The 18,177-nt window shown below is 42.4% G+C and overlaps 2 protein-coding genes across 4 annotated transcripts in view; one reads left to right on the top strand and one right to left on the bottom strand.

Annotated features, from left to right (window-relative positions):
• The window catches only part of SLC5A10 (solute carrier family 5 member 10), a 246,853-nt gene that overhangs the window by 131,954 nt on the left and 96,722 nt on the right, over nucleotides 1-18,177 (bottom strand). The gene's annotated exons all lie outside the window — the stretch shown is intronic.
• SACK1G (scaffolding CK1 anchoring protein G) overlaps nucleotides 1-18,177 on the top strand; it is a 93,729-nt gene that overhangs the window by 47,099 nt on the left and 28,453 nt on the right. For all 3 annotated transcript variants that reach the window (XM_089656011.1, XM_089656009.1, XM_089656010.1), the window contains exon 2: nucleotides 6,578-6,745. In XM_089656011.1, coding sequence (XP_089512137.1) covers nucleotides 6,578-6,745 — 168 coding nt within the window. The remainder of the gene's footprint in view (nucleotides 1-6,577; nucleotides 6,746-18,177) is intronic.

Raw genomic sequence — 18,177 nt, 5'->3', positions numbered from 1 at the left:
AGGAAGGTACACTACACTAGATTGTAAGCTCCAAAGAGCAGGGCCCTCGCTCCCCTCATGTTTTGCATTGTATTTGTATTGTTCTGTCACATGTTCTGTCCCCCTTTGTAATGTACAGCGCTGAGCGAACTATTGGCGCTTTATAAATACTGTATAATAATAATAATAATACACTCTGCTCCGTGGGGGAGGTCTCAAGATCAGTGATATAATGAACAATGAGAGAGAGCATTAATGACTGGTCTTTATTACAGGAATCTCCTGCATGGAGCCAAAGTGCAGGAGATGTTCCATGCTGGATGCTGAACAGATCTGGAATAAATACACACATAATAACAAGAAGTAAAAATAGACATGGCACGTGTATTTAGACAATATTTGTTTGGCCTGCAACACCCTATTTGTGGGCTTTGTCTAAGCATGCATTAATCATTTCAACCAATGAAGTGAAAAAAAACAATGAATGAAAAAAAAAAATAACCCGATTTCCCCCATCCACACCCTTGATGTGGATGGGGGAATCATTCTCGCTGAGTTATTGTATTCTGACAGTGAGGAGATTTCATCTCCCTGTCAGAATACATTGAGCACTGATTGATCAAGTACAACCGAACAGGCTTCTGTGCAACCACTGTCCCCATACATTGATTGAAATTCGGATAGTCCCTGCTTACCCACCATCAGTGTATGTATATGGACACTACCAGACCTCTCCCTTTCATCAGCCAGTGGTGGAAGTTCCATCATCAGCCTTGATGCATTTCAGTTCACGTTCAGAGGACGAGGGAAGCAAAATAAAAATTGGAGTAGCACAGTTCATATATACACTTTGCAATAATTGTGTGAATATACTGTATTGACTAAAATGTTTCATAGTAGACAGGGGTTGTTAAAAAATGTTGGGTCAGTTCTTTAGCTATTGTTTTTTTTACAATATAAAATGTGTGCGTTTTACAGAAATTAATTTTAATACTTGACAAAGTATTCACAGAGCACTATGTGATAGCTGAAGACAGCAGTAGTCTGCTTTCAGGCAGACTTTCTCTCATTGAAAGCATGGATAGAGTTGGAGTCCCTGCTCTGGCTCATTCACCTATGTGCAAACTTCATCTTGAGCTATTCAGTTCTGTTAACCAGCTTTTTTTGGAAGGTGTGAAGAATGCAATATTTCATATTTACCTTTTAAAACTAAAAAAATTTACATTTGAAAAAAAATTAGCCCTCACTATAAAAATGATAAAAGAAAACGTCCAAAACTACTATGCATTCCCTCTAGATTGGAGCCCCATCGCTTTGGTCTACTCTACTGAAATCCAGAGTTAAGTGTACATGCACCTAGAACAGTGTTTTTTAACCAGGGTGCCCTGGCCCCCTGGGATGGATTTTGGGTTCGACGGGTGCTAAGAGCATGAGACTCAGTTTCATCTGGATCATAGATGGATGAGAAGACTCTAAAGGAGAGAACTCTGACTATGCTATGGGAGAATCGGACAGTGTGATGGGGGGGAACCCTGACTATGTGAAAGGGGGCCTTAGATGTATGGGGGGCCTTTAGTGGGATGGGAGGACTCTGATATGAAGGGGGGACCTGTAACATCATGGAGGCCTCTGTTGTGATAGAGGGCTGTGATGATGATACATTTTAGAATGGGGTGCCTCAAGATTTTGTATACTTTTTTAAAGGGAGCCGCAACTGAAAAAAGGTTGAGAAAAGCTGACCTAGAGGAGAAGCTCAGGTGACAGATCCATGATATTATTCCAGAAATAACTGCTGACTTGGTTAAACTAGCGCCAAGTTTTAATTTTTTTCTGCCCGAGCTTTTCTGGGCTTTGCCTTGTCATCAGTATTTGATGAGATCTTTTCACATAAAATAATTATAATCTAGCAGGAATGCAGCTTCCCATTCTCTGACTATTAATTAATGTCATGATTGTTTTGTGTTCGGCGCTGGGTGTGTGAGACAATGGCACCGATGAGAGGGAGAGATCTGGAGTTAAGTAGGTTAGTAGAGAAACAGAATATTTTCTGCCAAAAGCTTCTCAAAGCTGAAGTTTCATCTACTCATATTTTGCTTTCCATACATTTTTAATAAAACCTTTTCTGCTTTTATTGCATACCTTATTTTAGACCCAGTGACTTCATCATTGGGTCTCTTTGCTTCTCTATGCAATGCAGGCATGTCATGATTGGAGGAAGGGGTGGTGGCAGGGTGCTGTACATAGCTTCCTGAAAACATCACAGCTCCCTGCCTTAGTAGTCCTCTTAAGAGCCTTCAGCCCCGATGCGAGCAGTGTGCTGGCACAATGGAGGAGCTATGCAAATATGATGGGTGCATCTCAGTCTGGAGGAGTGGGCCTTCCTAGATAGACTCTATTTGCATGCAGATCACGCTAGATAATGCCCACATGCGATGCTGAGCCTCCATGATTGACAGAATGGAAATTTACTGAATGAAAAGGGCAGGCCAGAGATAGGCTGGGGAGGAAACCGCTAGATGATGCGGGATGTCCTCCAGCCAGCAAATGAAGTGGGCCTTATCTGATTTGCGGCAGGTTCTAATGCACACTATGAGGAGAGGGAGCCTTACAACATGTTGGCTTTGTCTTCTGACTTTTTACCAAGATGATAAACTTCTACTAGACTTGCACAAACCCGTGGTGCTCTCATCCTCTAAAACTGTACTGTGGTATTCGGATAAGGGATGTCAGAGCTGCAACTCTTGATTTGCTTGCTTATTTCGAGTCAAGGACTTGGAAGGCAATGAAGCCACTGGATCACCGAGCCAGGGAATACATATTTTTTAGGTTAGCAATGACATTCTTCATAATTCCTTGGTCCAGGTTTGCTTTGATCATCCGTTTGCTTGTTCTGCACAGTGTTTCTGTTGTGAAATATATCGTTTTTGTAGCCCTATCTGACTGTTTATATGGTTTCTTGGTGACCTGTCATCCTTGCTATCAGCTGTGGTATTCATTGCAATTGTGTATTATCAAAATATCATTATTGCTGTCATAGCTAAACAAACAGCAGAGCTCATGCAAGGATTTTATGTTGCTTATTGGTAAAGAATGTTTTGCATCATGAATGTTCTTACCTGCACACATAATTTCACAAGGCAAGCAACTACACTTGTTCAGAGGAACAGCCTGGGGCAGCCGTTCTCAGTTAGGGTTCCATGGAACTGTAGGGGTTTTCCAGAGGTTGCTAGGCGTTCCTTGAATTATGGATGATCTCCCATTTGAAGGTGCCTACATACTTCTGGGGCCAATGAAACTTGGCAGAGCTAGTTGCATAGCACCAGTGTTATTTTTAATTGTCTGTAAGGATGACGTTCTAGCCACCTCCACCAATGGGGCATTATTCCCACTGGCCACCAATGGGGCATTCTTCCCACTGGCCACCAATGGGGCATTCTTCCCACTGGCCACCAATGGGGCATTCTTCCCACTGGCCACCAATGGGGCATTCTTCCCACTGGCCATCAATGGGGCATTCTTCCTAATGGCCACCAATGGGGACATTTTCCCACTGACCACCAATAACTTGGTTTTAGCAGAGGTTCCCTGTGACTTGAAAATTATTTCAAGAGTTCCTCTGGGGTTGAGAAAGGCTGGCCTAGGGATTCAATGACATTGTGATGTTCTTAACTGCTATTCACTGTTTAGAACAGCCTTTTTGAAACAAGTTCTGCGACTTACAGTGTATATCTCCAATGATGTCAAGACAATTTTGTGCATTTAAACACAGCGTTGTCTTGCAGTAATGTGGCCATGTATTCCCTAAAAGCTTTTCTTAAAGGTTAAAGGCTTTCTCCAGAGGTTACTATTGGTTCCTTGCGCTATGGCTGATTTGATTTCTCAATAGAAAGTGCCTACATACTTCTGAGGCCAATGCCACCTGACAAAACCAGCTACAAGACACTGTTGCTGATGATCTTTTTAGTCATCAGTAAGGATGACATTCTAGCTACCATCACTAAGTGGGACATTCTTCCCACTGACCACCAATAAATTGGTTTTAACAGGGTTCCCCGAGACCTGAAAATTATTTTAAGTTTCCCGGGATGTTGAGAAAGGCTGGCCTAGGAATTCAATTACATTGTGCTGTTCTTGGCTGCTGTTCACCATTTAGAACAGCCCTTCTCAGGGTTTTGCCAGAGGTTGCTAGGGATTCCTTAAAGTGATTTTAAAGATTCAAATTGAATTTGTTTTAAGTATCAAACTTGGTATACTTGCCTGTTCTGTGCAATGGATTTGCACAGAACAAACGCACAGGCACTCTTGGCTCCTCCCCCCCCCTACTGAGTGCCTCATAGCAAGCCACTTACTACGGGGGCGCTTGTGTGGCTTTATCCTGAACTATGCTCTGTGTCCATTGGCACAGCCCCTCACCCCGTTTCCTGCTCACTGGCTATGATTGAATAGCAGCTGCTGCTGCTGTCTCTGAGCCTATGAGGAGGGAGAGAGCGGAGAGCCACTCAGGGGGAGGGGCATCTGCACAAAGGTTTTTTTATCTTAATGCAGAGAATGCATTGAGGTAAAAAAAAAACCCTTTAAGCACTGTGCTTCATACTTTTCATATAAGTAATCACAGACACTGATGATCTTTGCATCTATCTTTAAAGCTGGCCATACAGTGATTAAAATTGTTTATTTGACTTCTGTCGAAAGGACATGTAGATTTTCCCCTCAGTGAGTGCATCCAGTAATCTGCAGCTTCTGATCAGTGTACTCTGACAGTGGCTGGTGCTGCTGTCAGAATACAATGTCCTGGCAGGGGGACTCCTTCATCCACCTTGTTTTTGTGGATGGGATAACCTGTTCGCTTTTTTTTTTGTGTGTAGACCGCCGGCTAAGCGAAAGAAAAAACTAACCATTTATGACCAGCCTTGGGGAGACATTCTGTTAGCAGCATTCAATGTAAGAATCATTGTTCCCATTGACCACTACAATAATGTACAATGAGCTGTAGATATAGTTATCAACGGGTTCCCTGAGACAAGAAAGTTATTTTAAGGTTTCCTCGATGTTGAGAAGGTTGAGAGAGACTAATTTACAAGGTCAGGCGCAGTCTAGAGTTTCCTGTGGTATCCGCATCGAATGCAAAAATATTCTTTAGAAGAGTCAGTGAGTGCATGAAGTGCAAGGTGGTGTACTCAGCAAGTGCCAATACATAGTTGGTTGGGTACAAAACATAATGAATTCCTATTCATAATTTTAAATAACAGGAAAACCTAGAATGTTGGCTTTGCTTGCCGGGAAATTGCTGCTGTTAGTTTTTTCCCCTATGGACTACAAAGTTGAACCCTCCCTTGAAGAGAAATTATAATGTATAGTCATTGAGGTCATTTGAACGCAAATTTTGAGATATTATCACATTGCTTAAACAGTCAAAATAGTTTTGATGTGGCTTTCACATTTTACAAGCTTCCTCTTTCCCTTTTTTGTTATTTTAATAAATACAGAAGTTTGTAGTTTTGCTACTACACACTGGGTACATTAACTACTTCAAAATCTCTGGTTAGAGACATTTATTGTGCCCATTCATAGCCATTGATCATGTTTCTTAATCGGTTACCCTCCCCTAGAAGTTTTTCTTGCCCATCTGCACTCTCTCTCTCCTTGGGGTTTCCAGTTATGGGGGAGCATGGTACCACCCCCACGATGCCTTAAGTTGGCCATAGAAAATCACTTGATTCCCCCCATCAATACATGGAGCCATTGTGCTCTACCAGTAGGGGGAGTTCTCCCCTATAATAGCTGCTATCAATAATTGCATATAAAATCCGACAAGCTGATGGTACCCAAGTTGATCGATCAAACAACTTTGGTACATTCAGCCTGCCCACACATGGTTCGGATCTCAGCCGGTCCCTGCTGAACAGTCTGTGACCAGCTTTAGTGGCAAATCACCAGACCAGTCATGTAAGGGGGGGAAAAAGGGGCAGTGATGTCATCTTCCCAGGTAAGTTTAGATAATGAAACATATCTAGAGTGCAGTCAAAGATTTGTATTTATAGAATTACCTAGACTGGACTCTTTTAGCAGGGAGGTCGTACAGGATACTGGGTAGGGGAATTTACTTTGCTGAGGAGCTCATAGACCTGGTTTGTGAGAAGGAGCAGTTGGGTGAAAATGTTGTGTTGCTCTGCACAGGAGGAAGCACTAATCAAATCATTAAAAATCCTTCCCTTTATGAACCTCTGTGCCAAAATTAAGTATTCTGCACAATAAGATATCCTTGCTGAGATCCCAGCACTGCATGCAAGTGATCCAGGAAAAACCCCTCCAAAAGCTGACAGAGGAAGAGGCAAGGACAGGAGCACAGCACCAAAATGTTGAAGTTCAAAAAATTGTTTTCCGATAGTTGAAGCATGATCGATATGCTTGGCCAATATTTTTTGGTGGGTTTTGAGCCCCTATATACTGGTGTGTATATACATATGGACTTCAAAACTTTTGGCACTCATACCTTTCCTACCATCTGTAAAGTGGCTCTGGAAGCCATTGGAGTTGTCCAGGTTGTGAATGTACCTATTTTTTTTTGTAAAATGCGATATTCTTTCTGTACCCACAGGTGATCGCTCTTGTAATGGACCTCTTCACAGACTTGGACATATTTAAGGACTTGTTAGATGCTGGCTTCAAGAGGAAGGTCTCTGTCTACATCATTCTGAATGAGTCCGATGTGAAGTATTTCCTACAGATGTGTGAAAAGGCTCAGATGCACAAAGGTCACCTCAAGGTGAGCCATGGAGTGATTCTGTATCTTAAGATGCTTCTATTCACTTTTCTACATATTCATGCCATCGGTTCCTTATACAGTTGGTTCTTTTTCTTAAACTGAACTTGGGGAAAAACTAAAGTGGTTCTAAAGGCTTAAGGTTTTTTACCTTCGTGCATTCTATGCGCATGAAGGTAAAAAACCTTCTGTGTGTAGCAGACCCCCCCCCCACCTCAATACTTACCTGAATACCATCCCGGTCCAGCGATGTCCAGGAGAGCCTCAGTTCTCCAGGGACTCTCACTCCTGGTTGACTGAGGCAGCAGTGGGAGCCAATGGCAGTCATAGCCAGTAAGCCAATCGGGAGAGGGCTGGGCTGAGCCGCAGCTCGGGAGCACACCTGCTTGGATACCCCAATAGCAAGCTGCTTGTTGTGAGTGCACCCGAATGGAGAGAGGGGCCAGGAGTGTTGGCAGGGACCCAAGAAGAGGCGTGTCCGGGCTGCTCCATGCAAAACCCATTACACAATGCTAGTAAGTATGACAGTGGTTTGTAAGGCTCAAGGTTTTTACCTTCATGCATTTTATGTATGAAGGTAAAAACCCATCTGTGTGCAGCAGCCCCCGTTAATACTCAAGCCCCCTCTTGATCCAGTGATGTGCACCGGAGTCTTTGCTATCCTGGGACTCCCTCTCCTCATTGGCTGAGACAGAGTTATTGGCTTCTGCTGCTGTCATTCACAGCCAGTGAGCCAATGTGAAAAAAGAGGGGGTAGGGTGAAGCCATGGCTCCATGTGTGAATGGACACATGGAACAATGGCTAGAGAGTGCAAATGCTCAGGTGCCCCCATAACAAGCTGTTTGGTCTGGAGGCACCCGACAGGAGGGGGGGCCAGTAGCACCGGCAGGGTACCCAAGAAGAGGAGGAGTGGGACTGCTCTATGAAAAACCATTACACAAAGCAGGTAAGTATGACATGTTTATTATTTATTAATGTAAGCCTTTAGAATCACTTTACAGCTACCCTTACAGTGGGCTCCCACTGCAGGCTTCTTACTCCTATGTAGACCAGTCTCCCAAAGCCCATGTCTTGTCAGTACTCTATCCTGCGTTCACATTCTGATGTCCAGCAGTCCTGCATTGTAAGTGAGGGTCCACCCATGACCTGGAATGTCAGAGAGGAGAAAAGTGCCAGCTGCTGGGGCAGCAAGGGAGAAGTTAAATAGAAAACTACGTTCAAAGATACCCTCGGCAAAGAAAAGCATATGTAACCCTTACATTGTTGGGAGAGCCCCACAGCAAGGGTAGTTTTCAGCTTTAAAAATGGGCAAAATAATTTTTTATTTGTCTGTAAGTCTTACACTGTTGTCCCTGATTTATTACAGTTTGACATAGAAAACAAATGAAAAGGAGGTCACAAGTTACAGCAAAACTTAGCAGGCTTATGTCTGCACAGCCAGGGCCAAGTCTCTGCTGTTGGCTTAGAGTGCTGCCCTCCTTCTCCTAGTTTCCCTGAGCAGATAGAACTTGAAATTGATATTTCTATTTAAAAAAAATACAAAGTAAAAACATTTCACTATAACGTTTTGTAAAAAAAAAAAAAAAAGTCCCTTTCTTGAACCTATAAAATCAACTGTGGTTGCCTTGAAAGCCAATTGTAAAAAAATAACTATATATACAGTGCCTTGAAAAAGTATTCATACCCCTTGAAATTTTCCACATTTTGTCATGTTACAACCAAAAACGTAAATGTATTTTATTGGAGTTTTATGTGATAGACCAACACGAAGTGGCACATAATTGTGAAGCGGAAGGAAAATGAGAAATGGTTTTCAACATTTTTTAAAAATAAACATCTGAAAAGTGTGGGGCCCATTTGTATTCAGCCCTCTTTACTCTGATACCCCTAACTAAAATCTAGTGGAATCAATTGCTTTCAGAAGTGACCTATTTAGTAAATAGAGTCCACCTGTGTGCAATTTAATCTCAGTATAAATACAGCTGTTCTGTGCATCCCTCAGAGGTTTGTTGGAGAACATTGGTGAACAAACAGCACCATGAAGGCCGAGGAACACACCAAACAGGTCAGGATAAGATGTGGAGAAGTTTAAAGCAGGGTTAGGTTACAAAATAAAAAAAAAATATCCCAAGCTTTGAACATCTCACGGAGCACTGTTCAATTCATCATTCGAAAATGGAAAGAGTATGACAACTGCAAACCTACCAAGACATGACCACCCACCTAAACTGACAGGCCAGGCAAGGAGAGCATTCATCAGAGAAGCAGCCAAGAGGTCTGTGGTAACTGGAGGAGCTGCAGGGATCCACAGCTTAGGTGGGAGAATCTGTCCACAGGACAACTATTAGTCCTGCACTCCACAAATCTGGCCTTTATGGAAGAGTGGCAAGAAGAAAGCCATAAGAAGGTGCTCTGGCCTAAAATCATGTTGTGGGGAAGCTTTTCTTCAGCAGGGACAGTGAAGCTGGTCAGAGTTGATGGGAAGATTGATGGAGCCAAATACAGGGCAATCTTAGAAGAAAACCTGTTAGAGTCTGCAAAAGACTTGAGACCGGGGCGGAGGTTCCCCTTCAGCAGGACAACGACCTGAAACATACAGCCAGAGCTACAATGGAATGGTTTACTTTAGATCAAAGCATATCCTGGTGTTAGAATGGCCCAGTCAAAGTACAGATCTAAATCTAATTGGGAATCTGTGGCAACACTTGAAAATTGCTGTTCACAGACGCTCTCCATCCAATCTAACAGAACTTGAGCTATTTTGCAAAGAAGAATGGGCAAAAATTTTGCTCTCTAGATCATCAGATGATCACCACTACAATTTATATCTGTTACCAAGGGAATGTTCTCTGTAGTGCCCAACATTGTAAAAATATAAAATATGTTTGCAAGTTTGAACCCTGATATGTGTACTGTCCTTATACATAATGGAGATGGTTGTGTTGTGAAGTAAACGAACAACTCGGATTCCGTATATACTTGGGTTCTATTGTTAAGTGCAGTTTTGCAGGCCATGTTAAAGATGACCTGCCAGCTTAAGATGATTGAATACATCTAATAAGTAGGTTAAGAAAACAAAGCAACTGCTGATTTTTTTTTTTTTTTTAAATGAAAGCATAACTAAACCCAAGAATAAACTTGTAAACATATTGCAGCTTACCAGTCCTTAGATGTGGAGCTTTTTTCAGCCTTAGTTTTGTCTTCTATTCATCTGTGATCTTGCCATTAACATACTTCCTGTCCAATCATTCTTTGTGTTAGGATTACAGAACACTCCCCTCATCTCCATAAAATAAGGGATGTTCTGTAGCTCACAATGGAAACCTGTTCACGGCTAATAACACTGATTGACATAATGTGGCACAGGAAGTTGGGAGCTTCTGGCAGGATCATCCGTTTTTAACCAAAATTCTTTAATGAACCACAATCAAAAGCCCAAACTATTATTAATGCGATCCAGTACAGTAAGTAAAGATGCAACGTTTCGAGGCTGTGCAGGACTTCTTCGTCAGGCATGTGATATGACATTACATGTTTGATGAAGAGGTTCTGTGTGGTCCTGAAATGTTGCAACTGTACTTATTGTGATGTGATAACTTTAATAAACATTTGGACTATCAATTATGGATCCATGCTGGGCTATTAGTGTATGGTCTTATTTTAATTGTAAAAGATAAGTGTAAATATTTGCCTTTCCAGCTACCCACACCATTGAACTCCGCTCCAGTGCTGTGCAGTTGTCCTCTGGTGTCCAAGAGGAAATATACTTCCATAGCTTTTGATATTCTGGTTTCCCCACAGCTCTCATTGGTTCCTTCTAATGACTTCCACCCGTTACAGGTGATATGGAGGCCAACAGGAGAAATGCATGAAAGTAGGGGCTGCAGGGAACCTAGAGGATTGGCTTTTCTTGAAGTGTCAGTTTCCCAGTGGAATTCTGGGGACAATTCCATAGCATCAGAACAGAGTTTATTGGTGGTGGCAGCGGGAAAGGGAAGTATGTATGCTATTCTTTTACAGGGAGAACTTTTCTTTAAAACTTTACGATAGCAACAGGTTAGCTTTCAAGAAAAAAAAAAAAACAGTAGTGCACACAGCATTCAGCATTATCTAAGGAAGACTTTCTGTCTCAGCTGGTCACCAACCAGTGGGGTCTTTGATGACCAGCCTACTGAAAAAGGCCAAGTGATCTCTGAATGTTAATTAAGGGATACCCAGCTCAGAAAAAAGTTATGAGATTGCTAAGGAGGCTACTTTCCTAAATGGAAAATAGTGGAGAACTTTTTCAAATCAGAAATATGAACTTCTTGCCCATGGATTACATATTTTACAGGAAGTCATATTTAACAGGCGTGTACATGCCAGGCCTACAGTTTAATCCTTTTCTGGCACAGAGCGGGCCCATCTCCCCTACACCTAAAGATTTCCTGCCTTCCTGTGTTGTAGGTGTTAGCAGTCTCCTGAACACCCACAGGTGCCTCTCCCTGCCTGTGGGGCATGCTTGTGAAGACATGTAAAGAGCATATACAGATCCTGGTGCTGTTTTTCTACGTACGGAGAAGGAAGCTGTAGGGAAAGACCGTTCTGTTCAGCGCTGGAGGCAATCAGCTCCCTGACAGTACACCCGTTACCCCCCCCCCCCTTCACATCTGCAGCATTAGGGTGTGCTTAAGATAATTGCAGTAGTTGATTCCACAGAGCGCGTGGCAGATCTAATTCATTGTAATTGCTAAAGCAGGTGTGTGCAAACTTGCTTGTGTTTCAGGAGAAAGGTCTCTCTCTTCTTCAGGGCTGTTGCTGCATGCTATTAAATGAGAAAGAATCCTATGCCGGTTATATATTTGCCAGGTTTCAGAGCAAAAATTGACAGTGACAGCTGAGGTTCTGGGGCAGCATTGAAGGGAGATTCCTTTCTCCCGAAAGGTGTTTTTTTTCAAAGTTTTGCCTAAAGTGCAGAAGGTGTTCTTCCCTAAAGCATTCTGTGCACTAAGGTAAAAAAAACTTTCATGGTGCAGCTCCCCCCCTCTTTTGCGATGTGCATGAGATGTGTTCTATTAATACAGCATGTAGAGCTTTTTTTTGTGTGTTGTTTTTTTTTTTTTACAGACTGACCCTTTGTTACTGTAAAACCACTGCCATATATTGCCAACTCACCGGCGTATAATCTGTGAACAAACTCTGCCCCAGGCTGTCCCCAAACAACAAAATATTCCCCCATTTGGGAATACACATCATAGGGAAAGTCAAGCTGTCAATCTCGAGGCAATTGAGACACCTCCAACCTTCATGTGACAGTCACGTCACTGGCCACTGCCATAGAGAAGGTAAAGGCAAACTATCAATCACAAGTTGTCTGTTAAAGACGCCTCCCACTCTCCTGTCACATCATTAGACACTGCATCATATACCTTCAAGATGCCTCCAACCTTCGTGTGATGGTCACATGTCAATGGGAACTGCCATAGAGAAGATAATGCCAGGCTGTCATTTTCAAGCTGTCCATTAAAGATGCCCCTAGTCTCCTCATGACTATCACACGTCATTAAGCACTACTGTAGAAAAACTAAAGCTGGGCTGTTAGTTACAAATCATCCCTAAAAGACTCCTCCATCCACTAAAAATCATTGGGCACTGCCATAGAGTAGGTAAAACCTGGCTATCAAAATCACAAGCTATCCCTTAAAGACACCTCTATCCATTATATGTGACTGGGCACTGCCATAGAAAAGATAAAAAGGCAAAGTATCACAAGTTGTCTTTTTAAAGAGGCCTCCATCCATGTCATTGGGCACGGCCATACAGAAGGTAAATGCAAGCTGTCAATCACAAGCTGTCCCTTTTGAAGAGGCCTCCATCCTTCGCATGTCATTGGGCACGGCCATACAGAAGGTAAAAGCAAGCTGTCAATCACAAGCTGTCCCTTTTGAAGAGGTCTCCATCCATCGCATGCCATTGAGCACAGCTATAGAGAAGGTAAATGCAAGCTATCAATCACAAGCTGTCCCTTTTTAAAGAGGCCTCTATCGATTGCACATCATTGGGCACTGCCATAGTGAAGGTAAAGCCAGGCTGTCAATCGCAGTGTCAAAGATACTTCCACCCATCCCGTGACAGCCCCATGTCATTGGATGCTGCCATATTGACTTTCATAAAGCATAGAGAAAGTTAAGTCAGGCTGTTAAATCACAACGATAGTCACTGATTTCTGAGTATGTCTAAGATCAAGGGGAGATTCTAGATAAAGATGAGGGTTTAGCAGTTGACTTTTGAGAAAAATGTCCAATCTTGCCAATCGATAACACTCTAGGCTGAAAATTTTGGGAAGGAAGGAGAGCTCTTGAAAAGGCTGATGATTCATAAAATATAGGTACTATTGTTTCTACATACCTAGAATCACTAAATGCCATGAGTAAGGGTTTGAAGGGGTCATGACTTTGTACACCTAGAATTTCCCAGCAATATACACTGGATGACATAGGAGGGGTTGCCTGCAGTGTGTTTACTGACATCTGTGTACCGCCCTACATCAGATTAAGCCAAGGCCGTAGCATTCCATTACACTGGGAGAGGCAGGTAAAGCGTCAGCTTGTATCCGGGACATTTATGAAACCTGGTATAAAGGTGATAACCATGTAGGTTTAGTAAAGCATGGTCTGTTCTTTTATGTCTGCTGCTTCGCTACTCTGGCTTTACAAAGGGATGCACCTGATTGGGGTCAACAGCCCTTCAACAAGGACATTTTCCTCAGTTGATCATATATAACTCTTTTTTTTTTGCTTGTTTCTGTTTGGAGTGTTCATATGCCACCTGTATATGGACCACTGCCAAACAAACGTAGCACTAAAGTAGTATCTATCAGATACTAGCATTTATCAGAGCAAGAAGTTCTATGAAGGTGTATTCTCTGTATCAAATGAAAATGTCTGTCTACAGAAACCTTAACGTGATATTACGCTTCCGGTTTTTTGTTTTTTTTCTTCTAAAGTGGTTGTAAACCCTTACATATACCCCATGAAGTGACTGGCCTCAGGTGATAGAGTTGAAACAGATCCTCCTACATAAGTTGTACCTGTTTATTTGCAGTCTTATCTTCGCCACATCTGTTCAAAGTGCTGAATTTATACAGCTTGTCTGAGAGTTAAAAAAAAAATGGGGGCTTATTAAATCAACTCAAAAGTCCCAGTTTGACTTGAACGCCCCTCGTACAAAGAGAACAGGATACTTTGTAACACAAGTACTGTATATGGTACAGCAGACACCTATCAGAAATCTAAAACATATTAACATATTCTTTAAGTGCTTTGAATAGAGTAGGTGGTTAGTAAGTGTGTGTGTAAGTAAGACTTTTTAGAGCAGTGTTTCTCAACCTTTTTTCAGTCAAGTCACCCTTTAAAATTATGGACAGTCCTGAGGCACCCTTTGAAATTTTGGACAGTCTTTAGGCACCCCAGTCTAAAATGTGAAAAACGGTTTTAATAGTTTTATGTAACGCAGTGACACCCACACATGTAGGACACCCAATGTTAGAGGTGATTTAGTCTTCTAAAGCAAATACACTTTTGTACACTGGTACTGACTAGTATTCCAGTGTTTCTCTTCTCCCTCACTCAGGTGATGTGACCCCAGCACTGATGGAGAGGGGCGGGGGAGGGTCAAACAAGGATGCTGTGCAAGCAGCTGACATTCTGCTTATCAACTGATGATGTCATTGGTTGTCAGGACTCTAGCAGCTAGAAGGACGTATTGGTGCACAATGAAAACCTGTGATTTTGTATAACTAAAAGGCAGGCTTGTTCCACCCGCTGAATTGTATACATTTTCTGGGCAATTTTTAGACCTTTTGCCAAGGCACCCCTGAGGAAACTTCAAAGCACCCCAGGGTGCCTGGGCACCCTGGTTGAGAAAGGCTGTGTTAGAACAACAGTTTTTTATTGCTATTAGTAAGTTCCTTTATAAGCTTGTCATGAAAACTCACTATTTATTCACTATTTATTCCCTGCCACCCTGTGTGCTGCTTCCCCACACATCCTGTCACGGAGCACACACAAAAAACCCAATTTCCATTCAAGTTTAGAAGTCTTCAGGACTGCATGTTCTATCGTGCCTACTGCCTGTGCTCATGTATGCACTTTAATTGATAGCACTATTCTGATCCAGGAACCTGGGTGCACCGATTGGCACAGGCAGCAGGAGGGACAACTCCTAGAGGACCCGCCTCTGTAGTTTGATCCAAAGAGCATGCAAGAATGGGTGGCTCCATGGGACCCTGCAAGGGAAAGGAGCCACCCTTAAAAGCAGATATTTGGCAACCCCCTACCCACCCGGGTGAAAAGTTCATTCTGCAGGAAAATTAAAATGTTGTGCAACAAGGAGCAGCAAAGATTGTAAATTATTTTAATAGCATCTGAAATTATTACTATTATTATTATAATACAGGATTTATCACCTTTAAAAAAATTAGCTTTTAAAATCACTTTATTGCTGAGTCCTGTGTTTACAAGATTCAGCTATTTTCGCCTTTTCTCTTAGCAAGTCCTCGCCTGAGTGAAGAAAATTTTGTCCGGAGGGCAGGGTGCGGTCCATGCAATGTATAGAATGCAGATCAGAGGGGAGGAGGAAAATTGCTATGTAAATATTGGTGTTAGTTTGGGGGGGGGGGGGGTGAGTTCTCACACAGGCTACCACAAAGCTCATTTATTGTCTGAAATGTTACTCTTTGACTTTTTGTCTGTGTCATGAAATCGTGCTTCGGGCAAAGACTACAAGTCACATTACATGTTGCTCTTTCTTGGGAAATCCAGGACTTGTCTTTTGGAGAAGCCTGCAGCATCAGGGACTTGTCAAGATATTCTCCTTGTGCCAAAAATTAATGTGTAGAGGTCACTGATGATTACGACCTCCTTGTTAAACTCCTCTTGAGTAGACGTCACAAACCTAAATCCCAGACTTAATTTGCGTTTGTCAGCTTGACAATGTCTATTTCGCTTCCTTAAATAATTTCTACTTTTCTTTATGTGAGGCCATACAGTATATGGCTTTTGTTTGGTTAATATATATGTGCTATTTTTGTAAATTTTAAGGTGACAAAATATGTTAAAATGTGTTTTTTTTTTTTTTTTAATTTTTTTTTTTTTTACTACTACTTTTTTTTTTTTTTAAATGTACTGAATTGTATGAACCATAACAGCTACAGCAGTCACTGTTATTTCTTAAGCCGTACATAGATGGCTCGAATCTTGGCCAGATCAGCAGGGATCAGCTGAGATTAGATCCATCTATGGACAGGCTGGTTGTACTGAAGTTGATCCATCGATTAACTTCAGTATAACCAGCCTGTCAGATTTTTGTATGCGATCACTGACAGCGGCTGTAGCCACTAGCAGTGATCATTGTGTTCTGCTGGCAGGGAAGGCTCCCTGCTGCCAGAATACAGTAGCACAGTGGGGACAATCATTGTTGAGGGGGGGGATTAAAGCAATTTTCTGGAAATAAAATTGTATAGTCCATGGCTTTCCTTAGTAATGGCTGGAGTCAGCAAAGTGGTTTGTTATGCAATCGCTATAATTGGCGGTCATGATTTTTAGTACAGACCAGTGGTTTTCACCAATAACCAGATCACAGGGCTAGAAGAGAACACCGCACACTATTAGCCTCCTTAGATAAAGGCTGACAGGACAATCACCAGGATATTATGGGGAATCGGATTAGTGAATTAAGTGTAACTGAAGTGGGAGGGAAAATGTGTTGGTAGGTAGTAGGATACTTTGCCTCTTTTGCCAAAAAGTCTTGCCTTTCTGAGGGCCAGTTCACACCACGAATCGTACAGGGACGCATTTCAAGAACGCAATTCACATGCAATCCAGGTGTAGTGCGATTTCAGCACATTCATTTGACCAGACTGTAGCAAAAGTAGTGCATGTCTTGGTGCTTTTTTTATTAAATGATGCTCTGGAAATTACAAAATAATTCCAACCTTTTCCCAGCAGTAAGGGGTTAATATTTGCTATATTGACACTTTGCATTCCACAGGTTATCCTGATGGCAGTCCTGTGTGGTGTCAGCCCTAATGACCTCCTTAGTGGATTGACAGGTCACATTCTTCACACCTTGATCCAAACTGCAAGTCTCATTTAGGGGAAATGTCAGGATATGTATTCTATCCATTCACAGCAAAAGCAGCTAGTTTGTGGTCTCAGCCAACATTTAACATGTTAGATCTCTGTGGGGCCACACAAAATGGCAGTTGATTTTGGTAAACCATAGCATGTCAAATCTTCGTACCTTGCCTGTGTATAAAAAATAATATATATTTTATTTTTTTCATGTGTACAAGGAGAGCTAAAGTGGGTTTTGCCAGTATTTCAGAGGGATGTAACATGCCAAATCACTGGAAATGGGAGCACAAAGATGGCCTTTTACTCTTGAAATATGCATTCCTCCTCTGAGGTCACAGTATATCTGTAGACCAGGGGTTTCCAAGTGTTCTAAACAAAGGGCCAGTTTACTGTCCTTCAAACTGTAAGGGGGGTGGACTATGGCCAACAAGAGTAAAAAAAAATGTCCTGGTGTCAGTGGCAGTAAACAATGCCCCATCTTTAGTATTGGGGGAGAGGAATGTTGCTCCATCATTGGTGGCAGAGGATTGGTGCTCTATTGTTGGTGGCAGGGAACCATACCCCACTGTTTCTGACTGGGTGGACGTGGGGGGGGGGGGGGTGGTATATGCCCCAAGCAAAGGACTGTTTGGAGACCACTGCTACAGACCTTGACAGTGACCCTGACATTTTATCGTAAAATTGTACTATTTTTGTTACATAGTTTATTTTAAACTTAGTGACGTCATCTCCGAGTCTCTGTGCCTCTCTATACAAAGCAGACCGCTCATGGATGATGGGAGGGGCCAGTAGGGTGCTGTACATAGCTTCCTGAGAACTCACAGCACCCTGCTCTGGTATTTCTCTTATACCGGCCATAGATGGTTTGAATCTCAGCCAGTTCAGTAGGGACCTGCTGAGATTCGTACCATCTATGGGCAAACTGATTGTACCTAATTCAATTGTTGTATGACTTGGGTGCAACCAGTCTGTCAAATTTTTACATGCGACTATTGCCAGCTGTTATAGCTGTGTTTTCTCATCGGGGAGGGCTGCACCCACCCCACCCCCTCCAAGAGAACACAATAGCTCTGAATGAGGTATTCCCCCAACAACAATGACTGTTAATGGGGGAATCAAGCAATTTTCTTTCCTGCAACCCATGGTTGTAGGAAGGAAAATCAGATCATCTATAGCCGGTTTTAAGAGCCCTCAGTCCTAATGCAAACAGTTGGCTGGCTCATGGGGAGAGTTATACAAATATCAAAATGTCTTTATGGACAGGTGTTAGGAGTGGGAGTTCCTAGGTAGACTCCACTTCCATACAGACTGCCCAAGAA

This window comes from Staurois parvus, unplaced genomic scaffold (assembly GCF_062004578.1).
Source record: "Staurois parvus isolate SC_StPar_1 unplaced genomic scaffold, SC_StPar_1.0 ptg000882l, whole genome shotgun sequence".
Taxonomy (NCBI): Eukaryota; Metazoa; Chordata; class Amphibia; order Anura; family Ranidae; genus Staurois; species Staurois parvus.
This window is presented reverse-complemented; position numbering and strand designations above follow the sequence as displayed.